At 40.4% G+C, this 17,031-nt stretch overlaps 1 protein-coding gene across 1 annotated transcript in view; it reads left to right on the top strand.

The window, feature by feature from the left end:
• Positions 1-17,031, top strand: part of PLXNC1 (plexin C1) — a 160,317-nt gene that overhangs the window by 59,839 nt on the left and 83,447 nt on the right. The window contains exons 5-7 of the mRNA XM_064376880.1: positions 3,487-3,601; positions 11,955-12,102; positions 16,099-16,186. Of these exons, the coding sequence (XP_064232950.1) occupies positions 3,487-3,601; positions 11,955-12,102; positions 16,099-16,186 (351 nt within the window). The remainder of the gene's footprint in view (positions 1-3,486; positions 3,602-11,954; positions 12,103-16,098; positions 16,187-17,031) is intronic.

Here is a 17,031-nt window from a genome sequence, read left to right as displayed (position 1 = left end):
AACTAAACACTCCCAACAGAGCCTGGCACAGAGTAATGTTCCTTCCATGCCAGTGTGTGGTGAGGTAATTATTCAGGGATATTATGGGTTACACATACGTCTATGAACCCAGGAAGCAAACCCACTGTATAGAAAGACTTTCTGAGTTTCAAACAGTGAACTTAGAAACAAGTGTCTGGGACCTTCCTGTTTATGACTTGGGGCGGGAGTAGGGTTGGAACTTTTTTTAAAATCTGTTGGGGGTGAGGGAGGGGGCGGTCACATACTTATATAGTTGAACAGCAATATGAAACTCTAGTATTATCTCGAATACATTAAGCTCTACGGCAGATTTTATAGCAAACTAACAAGAACAGCCTTCTTAAATAGTTTCATTGACTGAATTGCTGCTACAGTGTTTTTCACATAAGGAAAGTCTTTTAAAATTATCTTTTTGGTTTGGGGGATTTTTTTTCTTCAGGCAGTCTTTTCTTTGCATTTGGGCAGGTTCTGTTTTCTAATTTGCAAGTAGTCTTGTGTCTGCCTGCTGCAGGCTTTAGCATGCAAGCATTAGCTCTAACTGGAAACAAGGACTAGAAAAATAAAATACTGACTGGGAGTCTGAGGACTTTGGGATAGATGTTCCATAGAGGATGGAGAAAAAGTAATAATAAGTCAAGAAAGCAAACATATCTCTACCAGTTTCTCCAGAATTCTTATCCAAATCCAGTTTTCCTCCTATTCTTGGCCTGAAGAAATTGAAATGAAGCCATTAAGAAATCAGCCTATCTGAGAGTGTATCACTGAAGAATCAGCCTCACTAAGAGTCCCATGTGACAATGAGATTTTAATTTAAGTAGGGCCATGGCTCAAGTGTTTATGCACTTGACCATTACTCTTGTTGATACACAGGAATTAGAGTGATAGCTTTCAAAAGGAATTATTTCAGAGTAACTAGCTTTGTTTACTAAAATATGGGAGCTATAAGATCTACTCTGTAAGAAATGTGAATGTATGAGTAATAGGCTGTCATGAAGATTTTATAATCTGCAATATTTGAGAAGTAATAAGATACTGTTGTTGGCTGGCCATCTGGTTATGCATACTTGGTGTCATAGTTTGCTTTTTATTTTTTCATTTTTTATTTTTATGGTGAGAGGCAAGGAATAGGAGTTCAGAGGTGGTGGGGTTTTTTTTTTAAATAAAAACAAGGAATTTATATTTAGTTGCTTGACATGGTTAGATTTTGTTTTTACCTTATGCAGAATTAAAAAAAATGAAAGTTTCATTATATATTTTCTTTTCTCTCTCTCTTTTTTTTTTTTTCAAAAAATAAAATGAAAACCTCACCCCCAACTGAAACTTTTAGCTTAATTTTAAAAATAGTCTCTTTGGCATAAGGAGTCAGACATGAATCAAAACTCCAGAAAGAAAAATCAGCAATGGAAAAGACCTATAGAGATTTCATATTTCATCCTTTCATTCAAAAATATTTATTGAAACCGTAGTATTTGCATATCATGCTGCCAGACACTGAGGGATTTGCTAAAGAAATATTAAAGACCTTCTTCCTTCTTTGAGGAGCTTAGAGCTTACTTGGGGAGAACTGAGATAGAATTATGAAACAGTTAAGTTGTAATTCAAGGCAGCATATGATTAAATACCAAAATATGTGATTCCGACAAGAAATGCTATAGGAGTTCAGAAAAGGGAGTGATAACTCAGTGGCACTACTGTTTTCTGCCTACAAATTGGCAAATTGTAGCACTATTTGTATGAAATATTTTACACTTGTTTTTTTGGCAGTCTTAGGCTTTGACTCCCAGGCAGCATTAAGAGCCAACGAAAATATTTGTACTCCAGTATCTTCAGAATTGGCTTATTTTTTTTTCTTATAGGCAGAGGAATTGCCTTACACACACCAGAGTGCCCATGAGAGGCAGGGAGTTTTTGACAGTCATGATCTATTTCAGATACGAGAGAAAGAACCTGCTTCGTCATTCTCTGTTTTTCAATCCAGCAGTGCTTTTCTCTCCGTTGCAAACTCTCTCTGACATTGAGAGGCGGTTTAATTTGAACTTAATGTCCGTGACGGACAAGCTAGTCATCAAGGGTCAGATAAATTTATGACTTTGGAGAATTGCTGATGAAAATCCCCATGGTTATAATGTTGGAGAAGAAACTGACACAGATGTAGTGGGAGGTGGGACACAGATGTGCTCATTGGGAGCAGGATTCCCTAAATGTCAGAAGCCGGTGACATGCTAAAGGTATTGTGCTTGGGGATGACATTTAGTGAAACTCACTGACTTCCTGTTCTATTTTTGCCATATTCAAATTAACACAGAGCTCAAAGATGAAGCCATGAGGCCTAAATTCTTAAGAATTAAAAGAGAAAGAGAGAGAGTCGGGAAAGAGAAAAAATAAAACCTTCAGGAAGCCAAATACACTAATTGGTCCCATCCATTCCTCATTATAGCTGAACGTGGTCATCATTTGGTTGCTTTTCAATCTTATGATCCATGTGTTTTCAGTTTCTTTTAAAATTCACCATCACTGGTTTACCACCCCTGCATTTTAATCTTCATCCTTGAGGTGGTGTAGTACTAGAAATATTTTGCTCTTTCCTTGACACTATTCAATGGAATATCTAAGGAGTCCAACACCATTTGGCAATGACGTGGCTGTTGGTGTGCTTCTTGCTGGGTTGGTGGCCCATCTGGTGAGGCAAGGCTTCCCAAGTTAGTGTGACTCAAGTTAGAGTTCTAACAAGGGTTCCCAAGTTAGAGTAACCGACACATCAAGCAAACCAGTGATCTCGCCACTCAGCTTCTGAGCATCTCTTTATCCAAGTACATGGCCCTGGCCACAGCTTAGGACTGATCTGGGTCACCTGACTTGGGAAAATGGCCCTAGAAAAATGTCTCATGCATATCTTTTGATATAATTTGGTATCTGTCTAAATAAATATTATGTAGCAGATGGTTATGGAAAGTCTTATCAAACTCTTAGGCAGACTCTGCCCTTGAAATATTTCTATTTAATTATCGTACTGCAAAGCACAAAATAGTAGCTTTATTTATGTATTTATTTTTTAACAAAATCAAGTAACTCAATAGATTGATACTCTGGGAATGAATAGCAAACCTAAAATTTATACAATATGTGAACTGAGCTCTTCTATGCTATTTTCTAAAAGGGAGCTCCTTATTTCAGAATCCATGAGAGGACGTGTTTTGGATATATTTGGCGGTGTCAGCTTGAGAGATGGCTCAGGAGTCAAAGTTCAACATGTTGTCTACATTTGTTCTCTGCTCCTAGACATGATGGAAAAAAATGCTCTGCTGTTTTCTTGTTGCTTTTCATGGTTTTAGCATCATGTTCCTATTCTCGCTGAAATCAATAATCCACTGTACAAAGCCTGGCATTCTGTACTGAAGCCAAGTCGAAGAAAGTTTTAACTAACGCATGTGTGGGGTCGCTGTTTTGTTGCCTTGTTTTTTTTAGGTGCACCTTTCAAGGAGATTGTGTACGTTCAGGGAACTTAGAAAACTGGCTGGATATTTTGTCTGGAGCGAAAAAATGCCCTAGAATTCAGCTAATTAGAAGCAGTAGAGATAAGGTAAGAGGAAAAATTTGAATTTGTCCTCATTGTATTGTCTCATTTTGCACAGCAAATGCTAACTTCCTTCTGTGTGTAAAATACCTATCAGCAATCAGACATGCTTAGTGATAGTGCTCCATTCATTTAGTTAGCAAGTATTGAGTGCCTACCTGATGCCATCCACTCTGCAAGGTGCTGGGGCTGTAGTAGTAACCAAGCCACATCATCGGCCTATTCTCATGGAGTTTGTCACCTTGTGGAGCTAAAGATGACTCTCATTGGTTGAACTGGAAGAAAAGCCGGACTTCTAATGTCGCAGAAATACATATTGCTTTTGAAAATAGAGAAAATAGAGAAAAAAGAAGTTCAGACTCATGATCAACAAGATTCTTAAATGTGGCTTAAGTGCAGAACTTTGTTTAGTTTCACGGTCCCTTATCCTAATGTGTTCAGGCTTCTCCAGTAACCATCTTATGAACATATCAAACAGTATTGGTAGAGATGGAGAGAAAAAATCAACATGGGCAGTGACTGTGGCAAGTGAGGTCCCTTGGAAAGCCCGTGGGCTCTTGCTATGGCAGCACCATGCTTGACAACACATCAGCCCTGTCATTGGTTGAGAGAAGGGAGCAGAAGCATATTTAAGCATTTTCAAAGCACATGCCAACCATACCCTTAAGGAGAAGGGAATTCCTGCCTTGAAACCTCAGTGGTGCTATAAGGAGACATTTTCTCCCTAATCATGGCTCTTGTGTTATGAATAATGGTACAGCAGCCAGTTGACCTGTCTGTTGAGTGCGCTGTGTTCTGTTCGAATGCCACATTAACAAGGAAATGGGCCACTTTCTCTTTTCCCTTACACTTTGCCATTTCAAAGAAATAGCAAGAACTTGACCACTTGTAGTGATTTAACATTTAATAAAGGAGAGCCAAAGTATTTAATGAGTGATAAATAATAAAAAGAATTAAGCTTTCAAGTCATAACTGACCAGAACTAACAGATTTAAAGTTATTTGGCTGTTGTGACTTTCTGTTGTCTTCCTGGAGAAAAAAAAAAGAACTTTGATACTAACTTCCACCAGCCCTGAGTCAGAGTGAATAGATTTGGTGGAAAAGATGCTTGGGCACCTAAACATAGGTATATCCAAATTCTAATTTCTGTCATCAGTCTGAAAAACAGCCAACTTTGGCGCTAATAGAGAATAGTAAAAAGTATAATACCTTAATCTTTGAATATGCCCAGGACTCTGATACATGGTTAAGATTTTGGATTTTCTTATGTCATTTAAAAACATTTAAGGGTAATACTTCAGCTAAATGTAGTGGGAGGAAGTAGCTTGTTCATTAAATAAAAAGTGCTGCTTATACAACTTCCTTACCTAGCTAGGGGCTCAGTATGACGAAGTAATCACTGTTTACATCTAGTCTGGAACATTTCAAAAGCTGCTTACCACCCAAACAACCACTGGTGTTTTCTTCCTTGCCCCCAGTCCCACTGTGGTTTACCCTAATCTTCTCAGAGACTTCCTACACAGCCGCTGCCTCCCTCCCTCCAGCTACCACTAACTCTCAAGGTAAAGAAGATAAGGAGTTCATAATTTGGTTAAAGCTATTCTTTGAAACCAACTTCGGACTGATTATCTTAATAGTGTTGATGAGCCATCTGATTCTATCTCTTGGTCATATTATTTCCAAATATTACCTACCCTTATGGCCACCTTTGGTTTATCTGAAAGTCTCAGGTCTTTACTTAAATAAACCTGACCTTGACCTATGGAGAAAGCAGTCTAGGGTGTATCCCTTTCCATCTATTAGCTCTATTCAAGGGGTATTTGCTACCTGCCTATCTTATGCCTAGTAACATTCTAGTCACTTTGTAGGCAGAGAAAGCCCTCTGTATAATAGAGAACCTCCGTTCACAAGAAGCTTTGTTTCTCTCCACAAAACAATTAAAAGATAGTACATCCTCATACTCACTATGGGATCAGCATTAAAAAGAAATAATTAGAGCAATCCCAGTTGTCCTGGAGGGATTTCTGTGAGGTTTTGTTGAGTAAAAACAGCAAGACGCATACAAGTGTTCCTAGCATGATCTTACACTGATCAAAAAATGTCCCTGTATATGTTTATGCATATATGTCTCTATATGATTATTTGAGCATGGGCAAAAATATGGAAGAATTCATTCAAGGTTATAAACATGGGCTCACCTGGTGGAATGACTGATGTGGTAGAGAAGGAAAGCAGAGATATGTAATAAAAATAGAAAGGACACAGAAATAAAATTATTTCTTTTTTTTTTTTTTTTTTTGTGATGGAGTCTCTCTCTGTCACCCAGGCTGGAGTGCAGTAGTGCTGTCTCGGCTTACTGCAACCTCCACCTCCCAGGTTCAAGCAATTCTCCTGCCTCAGCCTCCCAGGTAGCTGGGATTACAGGTGTCTGCCACCATGCCCAACTAACTGGAATAAAATTATTTCTTAAGCAATATGGTTCCTAGAGGAGAGACACGGGAAACTTTTTTTTTTTTAAGACAGGGACTTGCTCTGTCACCTAGGCTGGAGTGCAGTGGCATGATCATAACTTACTGCAGCCTTCAACTCCTGGGCTTAAGGGATCTCCCACATCAGCCTCCCAAGTAGCTGGGACTACAGGTGTGCACCACCATACCCAGCTAATTTTTAAATTTCTTGTAGTGATAGGCTCTCCCTGTGTTGCCCAGGCTGGTCTCAAACCCCCTGGGCTTAAGAACCTCAGCCTCTCAAAGTGCTGGGATTATAGGCATAAGTGACAAACCCATCCTCAAAACATTCTTTTACAAATCAGAACTAAACCAAGGAATTCCACCATCACTAATATTATTGACATTATTTGTGAAGCTCTGTCTACTGCAGTAACACAAGAGACAATATAATACAAATAATTTAATACAAATAATTATTTGATTTAAATCTAAAAAGGTACCATTATTTGCTCATCTTAAGTGGTTGCATGTCTTCAGAATCTAAATACGTTAGCTTTAAAAATTATTCAAATGAATAAAGTGCTGAATGTTCAATAAATATTTAATATCAATAACCTTACTACATGTCAAACAAAACAAACTTTTAACTTCATGAATAAAAGGTCCTATTCATAAAAACAGCAAAACTACTCAGCTATAAACTTAAAGAGCAAGGTACATATCCTGCTTTAAAACCATTCTTACTAAGAGATATGTGTTGGAGACAGCTACCAAAAAGAGTGATTCTTGCTTTGAACAACTTAACTTAAGCTGTTCTTTGTAATAGTAGTTAGATAGCAGAGCAGTGGTGTATTAAGGCTATTTTGTTTTTTTTTGAGACAGAGTCTTGCTCTGTTGCCAGGCGCCAGGTGCCAGGCTGGAGTACAGTGGTGCGATCTGGGCTCACTGCAACCTCCGCCTCCTGGGTTCAAGCAATTCTTCTGCCTCAGCCTCCTGAGTAGCTGGGATTACAGGCGCCCGCCACCATGCCCAGCTAATTTTTATATTCTTTAGTAGAGACGGGGTTTCACCACATTGGCCAGGATGGTTTCGATCTCTTGACCTCGTGATCTGTCTGCCTTGGCCTCCCAAAGTGCTGGGATTACAGGCGTGAGCCACGGTGCCTGGCCTATTTTTTTTTTTTTTTTTTTTTTTGAGACAAAGTGTCACTCTTGTTGCCCAGGCTGGAGTGCAATGGCGCTATCTTAGCTCACTGCAACCTCTGCCTCCCGGGTTCAAGCAATTCTCCTGCCTCAGCCTCCCAAGTAGCTGGGATTACAGGCACATGCCACCATGCCCAGCTAATTTTTTATACTTTAAGTAGTGACAGGGTTTTACCATGTTGGCCAGGCTGGTCTCAAACTCCTGACCTTCAGGTGATCCACCTGCCTGGGTCTTCCAAAGTGCTGGGATTATAGGCATGAGCCACTGTGCCCAGTCTTAAGGCTATTTATAAGTAATCATAGCAAAACCTTATCAATTAAAAACATAAGCATAAATAAAAATAAAACTACACAAAGTATTTTCTTAGACTATATGGAAAACATCTTGAACATATTCAGGCATGTTCTACATTTCTTGGTGGGAAGATATCATAAAAATGTCACTTCTAACTCACCTATTTTTCTTGACTTCGTGTAATTCCAATGAATTTTGAATAAGTGTTTATTTAAAATTAATATGAAATTCATCTGAAATAACATGAACTGATCAAAAATATACAAAACATATTTTGAAAAAACAGAAATTTATTTAGGCAAGACCACTCCCATTAGATTGCAAACATAGATGATAGACAGATAGATAGATAGATAGATAGATAATCAACAGTAATTTAATCCATGATTCTGGTTTTAAAATAGGAATATAGACATAGAGTATAGTAGAAAGCTCAGAAATAGATGTAAAAATTTTAAAGACCAGATGTCATAAAGAGGAAACAAAAATAATTTCATAAAATGTGTGAGATAACCTGGCTTATACTATGGAAATGTAATTTCATGTTTTACATTGAATATAAAAATAAAATTCAGACTAAGAAATTGATATGTAAAGATAAGTCACAGAAGTAACAGAAAATGAAATTGAACATGATTTGAAAGTATGATAATTTATTTTACCTCTGAAGCAATATACTATGTAATAACAGAAGAAAGATATTCATATATGTGATTTCCTTTTTTAAAAAATCTATATGATAAAAAGTACAAGTTAACTTGGCTGGGCCTGGTGGCTCATGCCTGTAATCCCAGCACTTTGGGAGGCCAAAGTAGGTAGATCACCTGAGGTCAGGAGTTCAAGACCAGCCTGGCCAACATGGTGAAACCCTGTCTCTACTAAAAATACAAAAACATTAGCCAGGTGTGGTGGTGGACGCCTGTAATCCCAGCTACTTGGGAGGCTGAGGCAGGAGAATCGCTTGAACCCAGGAGGTGGAGGCTGCAGTGAACCGAGATCACGCCATTGCACTCCAACCTGAGTGACAAGAGCAAAACTTCATCTCAAAAGAAAAAAAAAAAGAGTTAACTAAAACACACACTTCAGGAAAATATTTGCCATAAACAGAATATTCATTATAAGATAATAACACTAAGAAAAATTAAAATGAAAAACATCAACACACCAAAAAATAAGTGGGCCAAAACACATATATTCTCACAAGAGGAGATTCAGAAAGTAGATATAAATATGGAAATATGTTCAACCTCACTAGTTTTCAAATAAATACAAATTAAAGCGATAATAAGCTATGCTAACAGCCAGTGTTGGTGGTGCCAATTAGCACAACCTTTTTGGAAAGCAATTTGGCAGCAGGTTTCAAAAGTCATGAATTCATTCTGTTTAAAGCATTAATTTCAGCCTTAGAATCCCGAGGAAATAACTTGAAAGAAGAAAATCCCTAAGCATAAAGATGCTCTTGCAGTAGCATTTATAGAATTAGAAACCTGGAAATAATGAAACTGTTTAGCAATAAGGAATGATTCAGTAAAATAAGATATGTTGGCCTGATAAGAGTGTTGTGCAGCAAGTAATTCTTTGGCCCCGTGGATATTGCCAGCTAATTGACACCCCAGTGGCCTCTGCATCCCCTCTCTCCCTTTAAGTCTTTACTTCCTCTTTATCCAGTTTGATTCAAGAAAGAGCCATCAGCCTGAGCCAGGCATAGTGGCTCATGCCTGTAATCCCAGCACTTCGGGAGCCTGAGGCGGGTGGATCACCTGAGGTCAGGAGTTCAAGACCAGCCTGACCAACATGGAGAAACCCCATCTCTACTAAAAAAAAAAAAAAAAATTAACCAGGCATGGTGTCACATGCCTGTAATCCCAGCTACTCAGGAGGCTGAGGCAGGAGAATCACTAGAACCTGGAGGTGGAGGTTGTGGTGAGCCGAGATCATGCCATTCATTGCACTCCAGCCTGGGCAACAAGAGCAAAACTATGTCTCAAAAAAAAAAAAAAAACTCTATCAGCCTGGTAAGGAGTCCCATGCTGGGTTTCTTAGGACAACCTTCAGCTTTTTAACCATACTCCTCCGGAACCCAAGTCACACAAAAATACCTTCACCTCACTGGTTCCTCTCTCCTTCCACTGCATCTGAAAAAAACATGCTGTCTTCTCTTTTTAGGTCCACTCCAACCTGGTTTCTGCCCCACTCTTTCCCTGAACCGGTCTTGCTAAGGTCACTAGTGAACTCCATGCTGCCATTCCAGCAGGCACTATATGGTGCTTACGTTACTTGGCGGAGAGGCAGCATTCTTGAAACCGTCTTTTCCATTGCTTTCCATGGCACGCCCACTGCCTGCTCTCCTCCTTCTCTGTGGCCAGGCCTCTGTTCCCTTGCTGGTTCCTTCTCTCCCTACCTCTAAATATTGGGAGCCACTTCTTACTCTCTATTTTGTCTCTAGACAAACTTATCCTCTTCCATGGCTTTAATAAGATGTGTGGTGCAGATATAAATGCTGGGTTGAAGACTCAGCGTGAATGAGAGTTCAGTCATTTGTTGAAGATGAGTGAGTGGGAATGGTTTGGGATTTGGTACTGTGCTCAGAATTCCCTCAAGATAATTGAACTCCAGTCCAGGTGAAGTGGGCTGAAAGAATGGCCTTCTTCCAGCATGATAATATGGTCCAGAACAGAACTTTTTGACAATGGAAAGATAGGGGTGACCTCCAGGAGCCAGATTAGACTTAACAAGCTTATTTGAGAACCAGGGAGACACCAGAGTCTTAGGTGGCAGTGCAGAAAGTCTGGGAGGAAGTGAGAAGTATAACAGAAGACAGACAGCTGCCTGCTTGTCTAGACTATGGCTCTTCATAGGCACTGATAAGGTGACCACTTCCTGTACTCCCAGGTTCCTTTTACTTAGCCCACATTCCCGCCAGATCCCATCATGCTCCTGATGCAAAAGGAGTCCACTTTGGCATGTTAATTCCCATAATTTTCCTTCTGAACAGGAGACCTGACTGCCTTGTTCCTTTGGATCATTTCCTTGGGAAAAAGTTACTTTGGAGAAATTTCCAGATTGTCTTGTTGTGTCCCTGCTATACGCATACACACATGTACAGGCACAAAGACATACCCCTGTACACATACAGACACACACACACAAAACACTCTCTCATCCAAATTTGATCGTTATGTTTGACCACAAGCAAAACCTTAACTAATTCTAAAAGCACATTTCACAGACCACCTTCTTTAATCATTATCTAACAATATTAGCAATAAGGAATACAAATGTATCTTAACACCTAGGAGATCATCAAGGCACACCCTCTTAAATGAACCCTAGATCAAAGAGAAACAGATGAAAACAAAGTCATGTTTTTGGATGAGAATACTTAATATCATAAAGATATGAATTTTTCTAATATTAAGGCATATATTTAATACGATTTCATTTAGACTCAGTCCCCTCAACCCCTTTGGATAAAATGAACTTAAAGTTCATATGGATGAATAATGTCCAGGAAGTGCTAAGAAAATTATGAAAATAGAGATAAAGAAGGAGAGATTTGCCTTATCAGATGCTAAATATATTTAAAATTACAGGAGTAAAAACTTAATGACATTGAAATAGAAGTAGATCAATAGATTATTAGAAAAGAGCAGAGTTCAGAAATAGATTCCAGATAAATGGAAATTTAATATAGGACAAAATGGCATTTCAGTTCAGTGGGAAAAGGAGGTTTGTTTTTTGTTTAATAAATGGCTGTGATGACATAATTGATTAACCATCTGGATAAAAATAAAGTTGGACCTTTATCTCACACTCTATATAAAAATAAGTTCCAGATGGATTAAAGACATAAGCTTAAAAAATAAAGCAGTAAAGACGTTGGAACAATTTTATATTTGTCCGTAAACTAGAGTTTGGAAAGCACTTTATAGCCAAGACAAGAAACCCTATATTTGATTACTTAAAAGCACACTGTGTAAGGGTAGAAGAGGCCAAAAGCAAAAGTTACAAGACAAACAGTAGATTAGAAGAAAATATGTGTCAGAAATATGACAGATAAAGATTAATATCTACACCAGGCAGGGAGCTCTTGAAAACTGATAAGAAAAATACACACACAAAGCAGAAAAATGGTCAAAGAATAAGAATATGCAATTTACAAAAGGGCAAACAAAATAACCAACAAAACATCTATTTTTTTATATTTATATATTTTTTTTTTGGAGGCGGGGTCTTGCTCTGTCACCCAGAAACATCTATTCTTTACATCAGCTCTTCTGAGAGCTGAGAGAATTTCTTCTTGGAAATTCTCCTTCTTATGGCAGGATCAAAGGGTGAAATCGTGTGAGGTTCTGTGACAGATGGAAATGATGCAAAAATCATCATTTTTTCCTCATCTCTTCCCTGCACAGACTACAGTGACTATGGTGGGAAACTTCTTTCCGAGACACTCAAAGTGCATGGTGAAGAATGTGGACTCCAGCAGGGAGCTCTGCCAGAATAAAAGTCAGCTCAACTGGACCTGCACCTGTAGCATCCCAACCAGAGCAGCCTACAGAGGTATGTGGACTCTTCTGGGGGTTGTTGTTGTTGTTATAAAGTCAAAAAAACAAGGGAACCTTTTGAGTTCAGGTTGCCCAAGGAATCCTAATAGTTCCCCCTCTGTAGACTCACTCGCTCCCTACCACCTGGTTCCCACTTTCCCCTGGGTTCTCCTCACCTCTGCTCTACCTCATTCCCTGACTCTAAGACCTCACTATCAGATATACCTGGACGATGACAAGAGGAGGGTGAGCTGGATAGGAGAGTGCAGAAAAGCCAGACAGCACTGGCCGACTGTACCCAAATGGTTTAGATAATTCAGAGATCTGAAAAGAAATTTTAACAACCAGTGTTCTATCAGCTTGAGTTCATTGCATTCATCCATCCATCCAGGAAGTGTTTATTGAACATCTACTATATGTGAGGCACTATGCTATGTGCTGGGGATACGGTGACTCCCCTTTGCCCCTAAAAAAAAAAAGACTATGCACAGGGATAGAGAGAAGTAAGTGGCTCATTACAATGTGGTGTGTAAATGCAGGGAACATAGAGTACCATGAGAAGCACATGAGAAATGTACCTTACTGGACATGGCAGAAGGGGAAGGGGTAAGGAAAGCTTCCTGGAGGAAATGATGTCCAGACTCCAGGGTAGAGTTGAGCCAGACAAAGAGGAGGGGGATGAGTATTTCGGACAGAGACCAACCTGCCCGATGGCCAGGAGAGAAAAAGCTTTATTTGAAGAACCAAAAGAGCTTCTATATGGCCAAAGCAAACGGGGTAGGGGAAGGTGGAAAGGGGAGAGGGAGAGAAGATGGATACCAAAGAAGGCAGCCAGGGAACTGTGAAGGGTCTTATGAACCATGAATCCTGGGAGCTGTGATGAGACACTGAGAGGTTTAAGCTGGAGGCTGGCAGCACACTCAGATTTATACTACAGAAAGGTTCAATTGTGCATTGTCTGTCTTTCCTGTTGGAATGTAAGCCCTCAGGGACTTTGGGAAGATGTCTTCCCTGCTGTACTTAGAAGAGTGTCTGGCACAACCTAGGCATTCACAATAAATAAATGTTTGTTGAATGAATGAATGGCTTGAAGGTGGAGGATGGACCAAAGAAGGGAATGACTTAAAGACTGAGTTCCAAAATATCAGATAGGAAAGCTACTGGAGGGGTCCAGGTGAGAGGGAAAGTGAGAGCTGGAGGAGAGGCCAAGGGGGATGGAGAGAAGTGGATTCAGAAGATGGTTAGGAGGTGCAGTGGGCAGACGGAGGACTCCTGAGTCTCTTCAGTTAAGGAGGACTAGCAGTAGAGTTGAGCTCATGGAGTAGGTCTCCAGGAATGAGTGAGGATCATTAATGGAACTGAGTGGGTTTTGTGGTGAGAGCTGGAGTTACCCAATGTCTTAATCCATTCTGGCTGTTATAACAAAATACCTGAGACTGGATCATTTAGAAACAACAGAAATGTATTGCTTACAGCTCTGGTGGCTGGGGAGTCCAAGGTCAAGGCTCCAGCAGATTCAGTGTCTGCCAAGGGCTTGGCCTCTGGCTTCACAGATGGCACCTTGTTGCTGTATTCTCACATACAGAAGGGGCAAGGGAGCCCTCTCACGCCTCTTTTATAAGGACACTAATCACATTCATGAGGGTGCAGCCCTCATGATTTAATCATTTCACAAAGGCCCCATGGCTTGATACCATCACATTGGGTATTAGATTCCAACATATGAATTTTGGGGAGACATCAACATTCAGACCATAGCACCCAATTGATCCTAAATCCCTCAAAAGGTAATCGAATGCACTAGGCCAGAGATGTGAGCTTAAGAATGCCTCTCAGCCACTGGCTGGTGGCTGTTTGGGTCTGATTGCTTGGAAAATCACCTCAATTTTCCACTTTACTTTGTCCACACTGTGCAGCCTTTGTGATGCACTTCTGGTTAATTTTGTTCATGGAAATGCAGACCTTGCTCACCTATAAAATATGTTTCTGAAATATTTGAGATCACCTTGTAAAGCTAGTTGGTTGCTTTTAGAGCCTCCGTCAGTTGCACCCAGCCCTTCACCTGCCGTTTTCTGAATAGCTTACATATTTTGAACAGGCAAACAAATTCGCTTCCCAGCCTCTTGTACTCAGCCAGCCAGTGACCATTGCCAAGCCTTTATCCATGGTCTTTGAATCTAGAATAGCCTCCCCACTTTCACAAAATCCTGCCTCCCTTTCTGCTTTGAAACATTGGAGAAAAGTCACCTCTTCCATATGGTCTCTACTACGAAATAAATCATATTTATTCTTGCCAGATTCTGCTCTTTCTCAGTGATTCTAACACCCCTTTGATCTTCCACGCACACACCTGGGTTGGAACCCAGGTTGCCAGAGGGAACTGAACCCACTCATAGGGTGTTTCCTTGAGCGTGCTGTTATCATTGTGTTTTGTTCACCTAAGTTAAATGCTTTCATACAAGAAATCATGAATATCCATTTCCATGTGATATTTCCAGATAGAGTTTTGTGCCTATTTGATGCTTGAAAAAAAGTGTGACTTTTGCAGTCTTCATCACTGGACACTTACAGATTCCACTGGAGTGTATTTTCACTGGGGGTTCCTCAGAGCTGACTGGCCCTGTGTTCATTCACTTACATGTATCAAGTGTCTGTTCAGAGGCTTTTGCAAAGAGGTCATGCCAGCCCTCCAGGCCTCTTTGTCTTGAGAACAGAAGATGATCATTTCACGTATACCCACTGTACGTGAACCAAATTTTATGTGGAATTCTGGCTTTCATGGGGAGTGTTATTGCTGTGGAGAGGCACCTTAGGGTAAGGGTTCTTAGACTTTGTGAAACACACACTAATAAAATTTCAGTAAGAAAATTAGGGGTGCCAACGGAGGCAAGCCAGCTTCTTATTTTGTCAAGACTTGGATTTAAAAAGCACCCTCTCAGGCAGGTGTAGTGGCTCACGCCTGGAATACCAGCACTTTGGGAGGCTGAGGTGGGCAGATCACTTGAGGTCAGGAGTTCAAGACCAGCCTGGCCAACATGGTGAAACCCTGTCTCTATTTAAATAAGTAAATTAAATAAATAAATAAATAGCACCATCTCCTTTTCCTATTAATTCATCAAAGGAAAAAGATATTAATACCTTGTTATTAGCACTGGTCCCTGGACAGAAGGGGATTTGAAAGGTGCTACTCTGTGTGTGGCCCCAAACCTGGGCTCTATACAGTCGTTCCATGGGGAGCAGTCACCCCAGTCTTGCTAAATCAGAATAGTCAGGAGCATGGCCCTGGAATCTACATTTTTGTAAATTTCTCAGGTGATTCTGATAGACAACTGGGTCTGGGAATCACTACCTTGGATAGAGTATATATGTTTAAGGAGACACAGGAAATATTCTGTTTCTCTAATGCTATTTTAGAAGTTTTAAATCTTTGTTATTTTGTTCTTTTGGGGTTTTCTAACCAATGAGTAGGTTTTCAAAGGCAGATAAGAAATCCTTTATCACAGATTTGGTAACAGTCGACCCCCAAGAAGATTGTGCAACCCTGCCCATGGGAACTACCCTTTAGAGTATGTTAGGTAAATATTTGCAATATGGATTTTTCTGAAGGTACAGGATTTCTAACGTTCCGATTTTCATGTTCTAGGCACTTCTTGCTCAGTGACTTGTTTTATTCTTATGCCTTGGCCAATTAAAAGCTGAGATAGTGATCCCTAGGAGAGCGTGAGATGTAAATGAGCTGTAAAATGACTTTTTCCTAGTGATTATCCATGGGAGGCTTGGAACTCGAGGTGGGCTCAGTCTGTTTGGAGGCTTGAGCTGTGCACGCCGGCTGCCTGACGCGAATGGCCCATGGGGAAGGAACCACATACTGATTGAAATGTTAGCAAACAGCTGGCACGCTCCCGCCCACTATGCAGAGGAGGCAAAAATATTTAATTTTTTTGCGTTTACAGCTATGCTTGACTATAGCAGGAATCTACCATAAATGACTTTTTTCCTCCCTTCGCTCCAGATGTTTCAGTTGTCAACGTGATGTTCTCCTTCGGTTCTTGGAATTTATCAGGCAGATTCAACTTTACCAACTGCTTATCATTAAAAGAGTAAGATTTTATTTGAAATTTGAATACTCTCTCGTTGGTCTTAATTTACTTATTTGTTTGACTCCTCCATTTCCTAAAGAACTCTTTTGTGAGATAGAACTTTCCAAAATGCCTTTTGGAGCATGGCCTAATGGGAGGTGGGAGAGCCACTGAGCTAATAAGCTCAGCTCACACGTTCTAGCCCGGACTAGTAAGCTGGCAATGCAAGGGAGAGAGATCGTGCTTAAGTGTTCATACCCTCAGGGAAATAGTTCTTCCCAAAACTGAGAAGCAGCCTTGAAGTAAGTAAAGAAGAAGGGACAAGCCACGTGCAGTGGCTCACATCTGGCATCCCAGCACTTTGGGAGGCCTAGGTGGGCAGATCACTTGAGCCCAGGAGTTTGAGACCAGCCTGAGCAACATAGTGAGATGCCATCTCAAAAAATACAAAAGTTAGCTAGGCATAGTGGTGCGTGCCTGGAGTCCCAGCTACTTGGGAGGCTGAGGTGGGAGGATCACAGCCTAGGAGGCAGAGGTTGCAGTGAGCCGAGATGGCGCCACTGCACTCCAGCCTAAGCGACAGAATGAGACTGTCTCAAAAAAAAAAAAAAAAGAAGAAGAAGAAGAAGAAGAAGGAGTGCTGCTAGGTTCTCTCCTGATTGGGATGGCTTCGGGAATTTGGGTGGAACGAAAAGCATTGAGCCTAGGGGTAAGAAGTCATACTCAAGAAGAACAAGGTGAGGTCCCTTTCACCAAAAGAACATGTTCCTGCTGCCCCCCTTTTCACCATATTTGGCCCCTTTGAGCTACATAGGCCCCCGAGTTAGTGCCAAACCTCACTCTTTGCTTCTAAAGCAGCAGGAGGA

This window comes from Aotus nancymaae, unplaced genomic scaffold, assembly GCF_030222135.1.
Source record: "Aotus nancymaae isolate 86718 unplaced genomic scaffold, 86718_ANA_hifiasm-v0.15.2.pri h1tg000016l, whole genome shotgun sequence".
In the NCBI taxonomy this organism is placed as follows: Eukaryota; Metazoa; Chordata; class Mammalia; order Primates; family Aotidae; genus Aotus; species Aotus nancymaae.
Note: the sequence above shows the minus strand (reverse complement) of the source record. Positions and strands in the feature narration are given on the sequence as shown.